We start from the raw sequence: 15338 nt of genomic DNA on the forward strand, positions 1-15338 counted from the left end.
TGGGATATGAAATATACAAATTTTCCACCAATACTCCAAACAACAAGAACTATATTCTTAATTACAGAGAAACTTAGTAGTCACATTTTTCATGAAGCTGTTTTCAGTTGTTCTATTAATTTCGCTGGCCACTGCCACCATCCTGCTGTTGCAATAGTGCAACAAGTTCCAAAGAGGATGGTGAAATTAATAGAACAACTAAGCTTCGCAGAAAACATGAGTACTAAATTTCTATGTAATTATTTATTACCACGTATCTCATTTCCCAAAATATGAACTTACATTCTTGTTAATAACATGACATATGCTTTTTTTATTTGAAAAATGCTGCTAAAAATTAAAATATTTTGTGCACTATTATCAACTTATAGACATAAATAAATCCATCAAAAATCAACCATAGAATTATACACTTTCTTGAAAAGCAATCTGGTCTTTACATGGTGTCAAAACATTCCAATTAATCACAATAAGTATGTTGTTTTAACTGTCATATTCCAACCTGTAATTTCACAAACTTATGTGAAGAGTATTAGCAGAATATGAAGAACATAAATTTGATTTGGGGATCCTGAACACCTGTGCTATTAAACAAACTGAACACAAATTCACATTGCAGACCATACACACATACATGCACACATGAGTGATATGCTGTTTATAATCCATAAATTTATTCTACATTTCAAAGGACAGGAAGAACACAAAGAAAAATGTATTGTAATTGATTCATGTATTTAAAAAAATCATCATAAAATGTAATTTTCAACAAAACACATCAAACTGATAACTCATAATCAGGGAATGGATTTACATGTCAAAACATATTTATGTTTGAAGCTGAAATCAGTTATATTTTGTATTATTTTTGCACATCATGGCATGTAGACTTGAAAAATTAAGATTATGTTTTCCATATTTGTACATATATTAGGTTTGGCCTCATATTTTATGTATTTATTACTTTACATATTATTTCAATATTTCAGAACATTTCTCAACATATCAGTAGCGTGTGGTGACTATTTAGATAGCCGAAGCACTGAATATATAACCTTTAAATAAACAATAGTACATCAAGGGGTAGGCTTGCCTTGATAAAAACATCGCACGTAACTGCTTTGCTGTATTTTAGTCTTTCACGAGCTCCGCAAAAATGCCTCTCGACACTTTCGGGGAGTCTAATTATCCTGGGAATTATGCAAAATTCGAATTGCATTCCGAAGCAATGCTTCGGTAGCTTACCTTGTATGCACGCCACTGCAACATATATTACATATTCACCCAATAACTACATGTGCCTGTGTGACCGAAAGATTGATTGATTTGCTTTATTTTACTTCACTTTTGGCTAATTGCGAAGATGGAGATGAGTGATAGTATCATGAAATTGATGAATGGACACTCGCAAACATCCATGCCCAGGCCAGGATTTGTATCCGGGAACCCTGGTGTCGTAGCGTGATGTGCTAACTGCTCTGCGTGACTGAAAGAGTTGGGCAAATTTCTTGTGACTAACTGACAAATTTGAAATACACTCCCATTACTTCTTGCAAAATTGAATGCAGTTTTAGTCAATACATAAGCATCTTAAGAGACAACAAAAGGAAATTCATGCTCGAACATTTAGAACAATTTTTTTTACCGATTTTTTTGGAAACAGAAAATAAAAACATATTTGTGTTGATTTACAATTAATGTCAGTGTAAGCATACTGTATTTTATGTAGCTCGTGTAGTGTCTCATATTATTAAAAAGGTAAATTATTACAATTTTAAGTCCATAGTTAACTCCATATTTAGGTGAAAATAACTAAATATGTATTTACATATTTAGAACATTTTTACTACATACAAATCCATTCCCTGCTCATAACAAATGATCTCATCATAGATCCAAAATAAGCTCTGCTGATCAATTAACAACATTATCAACAATTTTTGGAAATTTTCCAAAATAGCTTTTCCTAACTCAAAAACAAAGATCCAGAGTGAACCAATCACAGGACAGACGCTAGGCTATGCCTCCTTAGCCATGCTTATTTACCTTACACTTGGATTCCTATCAACATTCTCTGATGATGAGAGCACTCAAAGTAAATGGCAAATTAACCTGGCTGGTAACATGACCACACTTGTTTGAATCACATCACCAAAAAAGCTACAATTCCTATGTTACAGTGTCACTTACAGTAAGTACAAGGTACAATATATTGTTGTCAACATTTTTACTGAAGGAAGAGTAATGAGTCATGGATATTTTAAAATAAAGCATGACACAAAATATTTCTCCACTGAGATTGGAGTGCTTCCGTTATTGGCGATTGTACCCAGGATAGTTCAAATAAAAGGATTATAAAGTCATGCATGGAAAAATCTTTTACACTGATCTACTCATATGCATGTACTGATATGTACCTACAACTTGCATTCAGTGACATCATCACAGTGAACTGTATGTGCACAACTCCAAAATTGGCTTTGAATTACTATAATATTGTTTTACAAACTTTAAAAACATCAATAAAAATGTCATATATGAACAAGGCCAGCACATTACCACCATATTGCTTGCAATTAGCTGTGTGTTAAGCCTTCTAATGGAGCTTTGATGTGGCATTAAAGTTAACAGCAGTGTTAATTTGATTTATCACATCTTTAATGGTTGTCCTCCATGGTGTAGTGGTTATCACAGCATGGGGTACTGGGTTTGAATTCTGGCCTGGGCATGAGTGCCTCTTCATCAGTTTTATCTAATTATCACTCATCCTCAGCATCACAATTAGCCAAAGTGGCAGAAAAGCAATGCCACATAATAAAAACACAAATTTTAAACTCAACAGAAATTGGATGAACCTAGCATACTTTTTTCAGACCTGTGTGTTTACATACACTGAAGACACAGAGATAATGTTGTATAGAATATGTAAAATAACAAAGCATCTACAGCACTCATGGCACTAAAAAATGGCCAAAATTTAGCATTTTTATTAGATGATGAAAAAAATACTAAAGAGTGCCTCGTCCTTAAAATCAATAATAAAGATGGCAACTTGAGTAAATATTACATTTACTTACTCTTTTTTATACAGTGACATACTGCCACTAAGGCCATAGCAAGTGATATGGCTGACACAATAAAAGGTACAATCAGCATTAACTCCATACAGAAGAGAACAAGAAATGGCTCAGGCCTGATGATACAGTACCTGAAAGAAATTTTAAAATATTGTTTATTTTCAAAGGATTTTTGAACACAACATATAAAATTTAAGTAAAAAATTAAGTGTTCTGTTGTTTTATTGTTTTTCAACCTACCTACTTTTATTAATTGTGATGATGCATTGACAGTATTGTTTATAAACAACAATGCAGTACCATTGACATTTAAGAGTGGTAGATATGTTTTGATTTTAAATGTGTATACTCAATTATCCAATAATTGATGTGGAATTTGGTGATTCATTCAAATAACAGATGAAGAATGCACAAAATAAACTTATGGGAAAAATTGATCAATTGCATAGAATGCCTCTTGATGGATGATTGAAACTGTCCAACAAACTTCACCATACACTGTAGCAATATGAATTTGAACAAATGTGAATAACATATGTTTGGATAATTTCACCAAACACAATTAGAAACATCACCATAAATTGGACATGCTGAGAAGTATGATACACGATGATAATGTAAGTAATGAATATCTAACACACACATGTGATAGCACGTGTGATATCTTGAACCTTACTGACAAGAGGATGAAATTTATGGTAAGGAATAAGAGGATGGGAGCTTGTCCATAGCCGAATGTTCAATGCTCTCACCTTTGGTGTAAGCAGTTATGGGCTTGATCCCAGTTGAGAGCTCCAAAAATTCAGTGTTGATCCAGAATGATGAGGGCAACTGTGGAGCCATTTGAAAAAAAGAATCAAGAGTCCAGTAGCCTCAAATGCTTTGTTTGAGTTTTTGATTTAATTCCACTTTATGAACAGATAGGCTAATTAGGACTGGGCCTACAGTTTAAAGTGGGATCTGAACCACTTTGTGCCTTCACCGTGTATTGAATCCACCTTGATTAAAAGGTGACTACATTACCACTATGCCATCAGGGAGGCCCCAGTCTCAAATGCCTTTAAAAAAAGTGACAATGGGGATCAACATGTTAACTATAAATCAATTAATGAAAAGCCACTTAGCAAGACTTGGCACTAAAAGTAGCTCAGTTTGAGTCTCTGACAGTCTCAAAATTCCCAGTGTGTGTCGAGTGTACTGTAAACAATGTGACAAATTGTACATGAACAAAACAGGTTGCACAGTAAAAAAGAAAAGTAGTATGTGAGTGATATAAATGACAATAATCCTGTACAGACTAAGTGAACATCTACTGAAATGAAGACAATATGAAAGAGATGAAATTGGAAAAAAAAAGTCAAAAGTTATTTTAAATCCAGTTTTTGGTCAGATAAGGTAGTCAGGACTGGGCTTACAATTTAAATAGGAATCGGAACCACTGAGCAATGTGCCTACACTGGGGATTGACTGTTTAATAATAAAAAAAACTCAAGGAAAAGATGTCAGTTGTAGAAATATTGGATTGATAAAATACTGAAACATTAATAATCAATATAATAACATGTTACTGTGAGTCAGGGTGGATAAAAATCATGATTTTTATTTAAAAAAATATTCTTTTATGATTTTCTTGATTTATCGATTTTTTTAAAAAAAACATACTTAAAATTGCTGGTATGGTTTTTGGCACCATACATATGTTTTTTTCTAGAAATGCCTTTTCTAGTAAACGGCCCTGTAAAATATTTGAAAATTTTGATTAAAGCAAATAAAAAATAAATTATATGTAAATCTACATTTTTCTATTCCTGATACTGTACATATGAACATATTATGGAAAAGTTTGTTCGATGCATTAATGAAACTATAATACATAATTTCAGTAATTTTTCTTCCAGTAAAATAAAACATTCTGAATGTACTGTACAATTGTAACTTAAAATATTTTTTACAGTCTTTGTAGCTGAATTTTGGTATTTTTTAAAATTATAGTTTGCAAAATCTGTCATATTTATTTACTGTTTAATTATAATGACACTATTTATGGTTTAACATGATTAGTATTTTGTACATTTTTCTACACAAAATGTTTGCTATTGTTGCCTATAAAAATTATTGAATTTTAAATCAAGAGAAATTTAAGTGTGGTTACAGTTTACATATTACATTTCTTTTTGTATGAGCTTTTGTTTCCTTTCTTAGAGCCTAACACACACTATTAAATGATTATGAGATTAATGTATTTTCACTAAAAGTGATCCTGATATCCACAAAATCCTTATGTATGTTATTCTATAAATTACTTATTTAACGTTTTATTTAACTTGCTACAAGTTGATATTTACTACCAATAAATCACAGTAAAGAATAAACAGTCTAATCCTGCACCTTTAAAATGATTAAGAGCCACAAATATAGAAAAGAAAACATCCTGACATACTCATGATTTGTGTGCAATGTGTTTCAACAGCCTGCTGTAGATTTCATCAAGGCAGAGGAGTACTGAAAGGAGAAGGATAGAACATTCTTTCATTGCTCCTCTGGCTGAAGAATTGATGAAACAATACAGATTTTTATTCTCCCTCTCCCCCTTGCATACTTCCACAGCAAGTACTTGCGACTTTTAGGAATTTCAATGGTAAATATTCAAATTTACCATTTTAAAAAAAAAAAATTATGAAGTAATAATAAATAATACCTAAATGGTAGCAGGTGAGACTGTCAACATCTTGGGCTGCTGCAACAATGTTGGAATTTTAACTTCTAACAGATGATCACCCATTACCATGCCTGTGTCAGAGAAAAAAAAACATAAATAATTGTGATTTTCATGTACCATATATATATATATATATATATATATATATATATATAACAAACCTAAGACAAAATTCATGGTTGAGAAAGAGTAACACAATAGAAACAGTTAGATATATATTGGAACACAACTGAATGCTAAAGATTGAATTACTCTATGCATGTTTTATTTATTATTAATATTACATGCTGCTTCTGTGCCAGTCTTGACACTTGATTTCAAAACTCTAGAACATATCCAGGAATAAGGGTGTGTGTGTGTGTGTGTGTGTGTATGGAAATCAATGAAATTCAATGATTTGGCACTGAATTAAGAGACCAGCCTAGGCCAATGTTAGCCATTTCAGACTTTGATTTGATGGACTGCTCTTCTTTACATGTGCCACATGAAATGATAACATGGTTAAATATGCATACTAAAATATGGTCTAACAAATAAAGAACATCAAGGGAAAACAATCTATCAGTCTCTATGAACCTGAAACCATGGCCTATGATCCTTAGCAGTGGTATGGAGGCTGGAGGTTAGGGGGTGGGAATGAGAACAGAAAAAAATATTCTGCCTGACTTATGAGGTCTCTACTTGTTCTACTGGTCCAGCAGTGGAAAAGGCAGCTGGAGGACCTCTGTCAAGTCTGCATGGTTGTGCTAAAGAATGGAAAAAACATAGGAAAAAGAGTGTTGGGTAGTAACTGTGACTTCAACAATACAACAGATATTGCAATTTAAAACTTAAAAAAGCTAGAAGGTCCCACACCATGGCCGTGCAGTCTAAGGTGTCATGCTTTGCGCTCCGGCTATGGGAGGTGCACAGGTTCGAGTCTCCTAGGGGAAGCATAATAACTTTTATCCTGAGATTTCGGCCTGTGTATGGGACCGGTGGCCACCCACCATTGTGAGGAAATTTGGGACCTACGAATGAGTAGCGAGCATATCCCGGTCATGAAATCCTAAAACAATGACTGGGGGTTCATCATGCTGACCACATGTCATCCCATAAATGGTTGGATGATCTCCCACCTTGAATGAGTGAGTGATTAGAATCAGGTGGGAATGAAGCTGGCAGTCGGTAGGTAGGTCCGAGTCCTCAATGGGCTGTTGCGCCATGGGTTATTATTATAAAAGCTATCACTGCAAGACTTGCTACTCATCAGTGCACAGAACTCTTGAAAACCAAGCGATTCAACATGCTAATTTACACTTGCTTTGAAAGCTTCCCTTGATCTTTGCTAAAATGATCCTGCATACAGACATTCAGACTATCATTTCGTTTCCTTGCTTCTTTAGGTGTCATATATTCCCAAACATTCCTATTTAGCCAAAACAATAACTGTTTACAACTTCAAAGAACAAAATCCAGTCAAATATGTCATGGATGATAATGATGGAGAGGTTAGGTAGTTGAACAAATCTTCAGTTTACAAACAATTCTTGTGCCTGAAATTAAAAAGAAAAAAAAATACATAGTATTTCAAAAGTTTTGAATCCTACATTTTATTGCTTATAACTTGGAAACTGTGGTTTCTGTGCTATTGATTGATTAAATTGGTGTTTTAAGTCCACTTTATGCACACTAAGGCTAATGAGGACTGGACCTACAATTTAAAGTGGGATCCGAACCACTATGTGCCCCCAGCGTGTATCAAACCTGGGACCCCTTGATTACAAGGCGACGATGCTATCACTGCACCATCAAGTAGGCCTGTGGTTTCTGTGAACCAATCCCCTGAGATATTTTTAAATACTTTTGGTTGCCCATTCTTTTCACACAGGAAATTATAGAATTTTCCTCCCAAAATGTTAATTTTAGGAGAGAAAAGATTAAAAGAAATTACCACAAGGTAATAATTTGCAGTCTTATGATCGGCATCATTATAATCTGTGGAATGCCACTGGTAGACATCATAAGCAGCACTTAATGAGTTTGGAAGTAGATTTCCAGGGTGAAGTGAAAAGGTAACATTTTAGTGACTTAACGGGCAGTGCTCGAAATGTCATACACTGAAAACCTCTAATAAAATGTTTAAACTTTGGGATCAGCACTTTCAAATTTTGTGACAGGTAGTATGGTTTGACAGATGGCACACATGAGTGGTGCTACATGATTCAGTCGAGAAAACATGTCAGACCGGAGCAGGTGATGCTTGAAAAGATGAAAAACGGAGTTGTTTACGTGGATACAGTGCATTGGCTTGATAGAAAATTTGGAACCGAGAAGTGTTTTGGAGAGAAAATGACCCAGTGCCACAACAGTACCTACACCAGAAGAGTAGGGTTTTGTCTCAAAGTCATGCAAAATCCACCAGAACTACTACTCTTGAGTTGAGCATCTCTTGTCAATCTCTCCATTGACATCTTCACTTGTTCCAGTATAAAATTGCATTACTTCTGAAACTAACAATGGGTGCAGTTTGCTTCTTGAGCTATTGTAGAAGATGACTGATTGATTTAAGTCCATTTTATGCACAGTAAGGCTAATCGGGACTGGACCCACAGTTTAAAGTGAGATCCCAAGCACTATGTGCCTCGACCGGATATCGAATCCAGGACCCATGGATTACAAGGCAACGACGCTACCACTGCACCATCAAGGAGGCTCTAGATTGTAGATGATGATGTAGTGCTCCATGAATCTCTGATTAAGTGTACATGTACCTGATTGGTTCTGTGAATGTCAGATTTTGGTTGAAAGTAGCTCCTAATAATGTGTACAGGTTTGAAAGTTATGATAAGAAAGTGTGATTTCCAGCCATGGAATCATCAGGCCATTCTTTTTGGCTGACACAGTTAACACATGGACATGGAAAACAGTTTTCTTCCACAACTCTTAGTAAAAAAGGTTCTCACAAGACAGAGCTTGCCCTCATACAGCAAACATTGTTCTTCACATTCTGCACAAACATTGGGCTCCGTATGATGCCCCATCAATATCGAGAATGTTTTGAGGGTGGTTCGGAGTGTCTGCTGAACTTCTGCATACTCACTAATTTCGGCCTCGTATTCAAGAATCTGCAGTTAAAAATTGGCGGTCACATCCAGAAATTGCTAAATTACGTGCACATATTAATGCTATCTATGATTGTCGACACACTATTACGGTAGCCATGTTTGATGATGTGAACAAGTGAAGTTCGATATTCATTGATTTGCATTTGAGAAAATGGCATCTTGCATAAGGTGGAAAAAATGTTTGCCCTACATACCAGTCACGGTAAGGTTAGGTTAGGCACATAGTAAAAATTAAGGGTCATCATAAACATAGTTTTGAAATGCTAATCATTGCAAAAAATAGTTGTTTTCTTCATAAATCAAGGTTGTTGACTCCATTCACGGACCCACTTATTTCGTCAACTGCAGATTCGTGATTAGGAGGCCAAAATTAGTGAGTATGACGAATTTCAAACAAATTGGAGATACGGTAAAAATTTACTATCCTTCGGACACCTCTAATTTTTTCATTTCGTCAATTTTTGACATTTGTACTTACGTATCTGCTTCGCGGAACATTCCTGAAGGTGTATCAACGTTGTTTTGATGAAAATAAGAGCAATTTTTCACATTACCAGTACGTCTTTCTCCTAGCCTTTCCGCTTGCCTCACACACAATATGGCACGTACACCTTCTTACATAATGATGCGTCGGGCTTGTCTTTTCTCAATTTTCAATTGTTATGCAGTGTTTCAACCTTCGGAACCCAAGAAATGCCCGTGAACAAAGTTCATCAGATCTATTCCTTTTTCATTTTTTTTTCTTTTACGAAGAAAATTGTAATCTTTGTTGGCACTATCCGGGAATCGTTTTTGGGGCTATCCATCCTGGAATAAGTGGGAAACATCTAGAAATTGCAAAATAAACGAAAATAAGGGTTTTCGGAGTCGAAACTGTCGATTTTCGAGAATTTTTTTGTTTCACAACCAAATATATATATTCCTGATACTAACACGACACCAAATTTTAACTATGTTTCCTAACCTAACCACGTGCCAATGGTTCGTGGGGCTAGCACCAATGGTTTGTGGGGCTAGCATCAATGTTTTGCAATTATTTCCAATTTCTAGATCCTGATAACTGGATGTGCCCTTCTATTTACACATCCCTTGGTCTTCCCAAACTTTGCTTCATTCACTTCTACAATTACTCCCTCACCTCCTATTGGTCCAGAATTTGCAATTACCCAGTACTTGTTTACTATCCTTCAGACACATTTATTTATTTTTACAGAAGAAACTACTTACCGCAATAAGTTCCTGTAGCATTGTCGGCGAACCATTGGCGCTAGCCCCATGAACCATTGGCACGTGGTTAGGTTAGGTTAGGAAACATAGTTAAAATTTGGTGTCGTGTATCAGGATCTAGAAATTAGAAATAATTGCGAACCATTGGTGCTAGCCCCACGAACCATTGGCACGTGGTTAGGTTAGTTCGGTTAGGAAACATAGTTAAAATTTGGTGTCGTGTAAGTATCAGGATCTAGAAATTGGAAATAATTGTGAAAAGGCCTACCAGAAAGACGTACTGGTAATGTGAAAAATTGCAATTAATTTCATCAAAACAACGTTGATACACCTTCAGGCAGGCACGTATCCAGAGGGGGGGCTTAGGGGGCTTGAGCCCCCCCCCCCGAAAGTTTTAGGTTTACACTAGATAAAATGAGGTTTTTGGTTTCTTGTGGTGTGAAATAAAATAATGTGACAATAATTTAAGGAGAGAAATAATTATCGAAGCAAGACGGAGAATGTTCCGTAACCCTGTTATTGATAATAGCACGTATCCAAGATGGGGCACAGGGGGCTCGAACCTCTCCCCAGGAAATTTTTCAATTTAAGTTAGATAAAATTAGGTTTTTGGCTTCTTGAATAATGTGAGAAATTTATCGAGGCAAGACGGAGAATATTTTATACCCCCTGTTATTGTTAATAGCACGTATCAAAGGTGGGCATGAGGTAGCTCGAGCCCCCCTCAGGAAATTTTTCAATTTACACTAGATAAAATTAGATTTTTGGCGTCTTGAATAATGTGATTTATAAATCTGAGAGAAATAATTATCGAGACAAGACGGAGACTGTTCTATAACCCTATTATTGTTAATAGCATGCATCCAAGGTGGGAATCAGGAGGCTCGAGCCCCCCTTCAGGAAATTTTTCTGTTTACACTAGATAAAATTAGGATTTTGATTTCTTGAATAATGTGATGATAATTTGGGAGAAATAATTATCGGGACAAGACGGAGAATGTTATATAACCCTGTTATTGTTAATAGCACGTATCCAAGGTGGGGTTGAGGTGGCTCGAGCCACCCCCAGAATTTTTTTATTTTTTACTAGATAAAATTAGGTTTTTGGCTTATAATAATGTGACGATGATTTAAGGAGATAGACAATTATCGAGGCAAGACGGAGAATGTTCTATAACCATGTTGTTCATAATATTGCACGTAAACTTTTCTTGCGCTTTCGGTGTTGTCGCAGCGCACTTGAACACTATGTAGAGACAGACTTGTCAGCATTTGGAAGCTGCACAACAAAGGTAGCGCCACACATAGGGCGATTCGTTGTAATATCAAATCTCTGGAAGGCGGGTGAGGGCACGTTCTTGAATGAGAGAAGGAGTCAACTACTGGCAAATATTAACGAATCGTTTTATCTGAGGAACGTTCTAGAATATAATGAGGATATAAATACGCGGATTCAATTTTTCGATTAGTGATCAGTCAGCGTCCTCTGGTTGTTTTATAAGATATAGTGATTCGGAAAATGAAGACATTGATGACTGCAGAACTTCCGGGACCTCAGTGTAATGCTATTTCGGGTCGAGGGCTGAAGAGATCAAGCCCCCCCCCCCCCTCTCTCTCTGAAGTGAATATTTCAGCAGTACCGGATATTGGAGTGGTTTATTAAAACAGAAATAAGCTGCATAGATCAACTGAAAATCAAAGTTTTGAGTGATGATTTAGTTTTGCCAGAACTAAATTTCGTATATGCAGTCCGAGAATTTCATGGTATAAAAAAATACTTTTGTTTAAGCCTACTGGGTTCGAAACACATTCAAACACTTAACTCCCATAAAGAGACAGCCGAAAATTTTATGAATGTCAAGAAGAGAAAGCAAGAAGATGTTGCATATGTAGACATTTTAGGCGGAAATTGCAGGCTCTACCAGGACCCGAATCAGGACTCTACCAACTGAGCCACCTAGCCATCCTTGACTTCAACCGATTTTTCGTTAAAATGTCTACATAGTACATGTCCTGTGTATATCAAATCGTAAGATGTTGCCTGTATAGTGAACAAGCACAGAAAATATAGGAGAGAGAATAAAACTGAGGAGCATTCCCACCGGTTGAGGAGAATTTTTTTTTCTTCTGTGGTCAACAAGAGCTACTATTTCGAGGTGACAATGACAGTGGCTTAATACGGGAGATTTCACACCGTGTCGCCTGAGGATTTCACAATTCGAAATTAGGTTTGTGAGGCCTTTTGTGTCGCTACGGTGTGAAACGTTGCTGTTGATTGGCCCATTCCAATGGACATGTATCGCCTTTTCCTTCGGTCTGAAACCTTCCTAAGTCTTCAAAATCGAAGTCACAAGGATGGAAAATTAGGGCTTTGTTAAGGTTAGGTGTGAAGGCAGGCAGACAGCACCGCAAAGGATCATATCCAAAACTGCAGGAAGAACGCATCTTACTTCAATCTCCAATATGGAATGATAACAACTTCTGGTGAGTTGATTTTAAAAAATGTGTCCGAGATAAAGAGTGGAGTGCCCAGGATTTTCGGAAGGGAGAGGGGTTACGCATACTATTTTTGGTGGTCAGTCCTGATTTTGCCAATTTTTTCCTGTTTTTGACGTTCTTCTTTTTTTAAAGAAAAGGAATACTGGATCAAATGGGGTTATGACCTCACCAACCCTCCCTTGGGCACGTCACTGGAGATAAATGAATAAGCATTTGATCATACTGGGAGACGAAACATTAGATGTGTTGGGAACAAAAGGTTTCATTGTGCATTTATTGTTTCGTGATCCAGCTGTATTCGAGAAGACTTCCTTTGTTTCGTGCCGATATATGACAAGACAGCGGAAGCTGTGACAGTCATTTTTGAACACTTGTGAATGCTAAGGCTTGAATCTGAACAATTTGGTAGGTTTCGGCTTTTATAAGAGCTGCAAACATTGGAGGACAAGACACGTTAGTGGTGTAAAGGCTCGAATCAGAGAGAAATATTCGAGAGCTGTCTGCGTCAGTTGGCAGCCCACAATTTGAATCTCGCATTGTCGAGTGAATTGCCCATCCCATGCATGTGTAACAGCTTCGTAAAAAACACTCAAATACACCATAGATGTTTTTATGCCTGATGAGAAGAAATGGACAAACACACATACTGAGATGGTTCCGGCACACAATGTTAATGCATGGAAACAGAGGAGTCGAGTGGTAAAAAATGTTCCGATTTCACGATCTGATTAAAATGACAGCCTTACAGTGGCGACGATTTAAGGGATAATTGCTCCCCATTTTTTTGCCTCAATATTATGCCCTGATAATGTTAAGCCTTGTCTACCAAGAGAAAATAAACTTTCCTTGCACCACCCTCCGCCACCCCCCTTTTTTTTAACCCAATTGCCACCACTGGTCTTAAACATACAAGTGTGAGGTTCTTAGTATACCCATTAAAAAAATTGGTGTTGAGCCCCCCCCCCCCGAAAGGAATTCCTGGATATGTGCCTGCCTTCAGGAATGTCCCACAAAGCGGGTCAGAACATACACTTGTATGTTTAAGACCAGTGGTGGCAATTGGGTTAAAAAAAAGGGGGGTGGCGGAGGGTGGTGCAAGGAAAGTTTATTTTCTCTTACGTAACTACGAATGTCAAAAATTGACGAAACGAAAAAATTAGAGGTGTCCGAAGGATAGTAAATTTTTACAATTTTCAACGAACAACATGAATTTCAGCTATGAAACATTCCCACATCACACAAAACACCTTCCCGATGTTCGACAATGCTACAGGAACTTATTACGGTAAGTAGTTTCTTCTGTAAAAATAAATAAATGTGTCCGAAGAATAGTAAACAAGTACCAGAACCAAATCTGACCCGCCTAACCTAACCACGAAAGCATCCTATATTGAACAAAATCTTAAGTAATCGCTAAAACTCCGCAGTATGTGTTAACAGACGTAAATTGAACCATGTAAAAATGGCATTTGTAGCATGATGAAATCTGAATAAAGCAAATATATAAACACGAACGTTCTTAGATTAGTCTACGATTACGATTGCATTGGAATTCAAAGAGTGGTGTATGTGAAAACTTGAACCTTGGGGTAGAACAGGAACATATTTTAAAGTCCCACTGGCATTTTTCGTACACGATGTTCAGCTCGCCACAATTGTCCTTTGGAATTTTGTTACACTGAAAAACACTTTTCCTTCATTCACAACTATGAATACACATGTATAATTAAATTCTCCAGTTACTTACGAACGTTCTCGCCTAGCAGACGACGTTCGTCGGCTATCTTGCTTTAGCACCTCCTTCAATAGCAGTGGTACCAGATGCGTTTGAAACGCTGTATTTTATTTACATAAACATACATACAACATTACTTTTATAAAGTGCCCAAACAAAATAGAGACTTGTAATTTTTAGAACAAAGAATGATGAAACGAGCATTAGAGAACAAAATTGAATACGTGTCCCAAACCACATGATGAAGGACTTTGAAAATTGCATCAATTTATATTGTTTTAACGTGGTTCTTATATGTAATTCGCGAATTTTAATTTATTCACAATATAAATAATAGAACTCTAAATATTAACAACAATATCGACATAAATAACATTTTTTTTCAAATAAAAGTTATTAATTTGTCTCGCGCGTTGCGAATTAGCGGGAAAAGACACAGCTGATGAGATTCGATGCAAGGTCAACCCATTAAATTTGTATGAATATACGGTAGCCTATTTTGTAATTTAGTAATCTGAGAACCATGGTGAGTATATGCGAATACAATCAATTTATTTTATATTAAACGTAAAATATACTAACTAGTAGTGCGTCGGCAATTAAAATAAAGGTACCAAAATAAATACAAAAATATGATTCCCCCTTTTGACAATGCCCAACTATGAGAAACGAAAACTTTATGTAATAAATTAGAGCATTTTGTTGGATGTATGATCATTTGTGTTCAATTTTATCGAAATAACTGTTTACAGAAAGGTGAAATTAACAACTATTACCTAAAAGACTTATTTTTACATTTTATAACTGAATCATGTGACATTCTGGATATGTGTCATTTTGTAATTGATTTGAGAATGATAATGCACAACAAAGATGATAATTTTAAGTTATTGTATAATTAGTTTTCAAGAGCTAAACATGTTATTGATACTTTCGTGTACAATCAATGCTGGCACACTAAAACATCTGTCTCA

At 36.0% G+C, this 15338-nt stretch overlaps 1 protein-coding gene across 2 annotated transcripts in view; it reads right to left on the reverse strand.

Annotated features, from left to right (window-relative positions):
* Positions 1 to 14420, reverse strand: part of LOC145984374 (uncharacterized) — a 40952-nt gene extending 26532 nt beyond the window's left edge. The window contains exons 1-3 of one of the 2 annotated variants that reach the window (XM_083118033.1): positions 14377 to 14420; positions 5776 to 5867; positions 3078 to 3208 (exon numbers count right to left, since the gene is read on the reverse strand). In XM_083118033.1, coding sequence (XP_082974159.1) covers positions 3078 to 3165 — 88 coding nt within the window. In that variant the 5' untranslated portion in view covers positions 3166 to 3208; positions 5776 to 5867; positions 14377 to 14420. Of the gene's footprint in view, positions 1 to 3077; positions 3209 to 5775; positions 5868 to 14212; positions 14297 to 14376 lie in introns of those variants that run through there. The other variant, XM_083118034.1, reaches the window with a different exon arrangement.
* Between the last annotated feature and the right edge of the window lie 918 nt (positions 14421 to 15338).

The sequence above is a fragment of the Lepisma saccharinum genome, chromosome 2, assembly GCF_977018435.1.
Source record: "Lepisma saccharinum chromosome 2, izLepSacc3.1, whole genome shotgun sequence".
NCBI lineage: Eukaryota > Metazoa > Arthropoda > Insecta > Zygentoma > Lepismatidae > Lepisma > Lepisma saccharinum.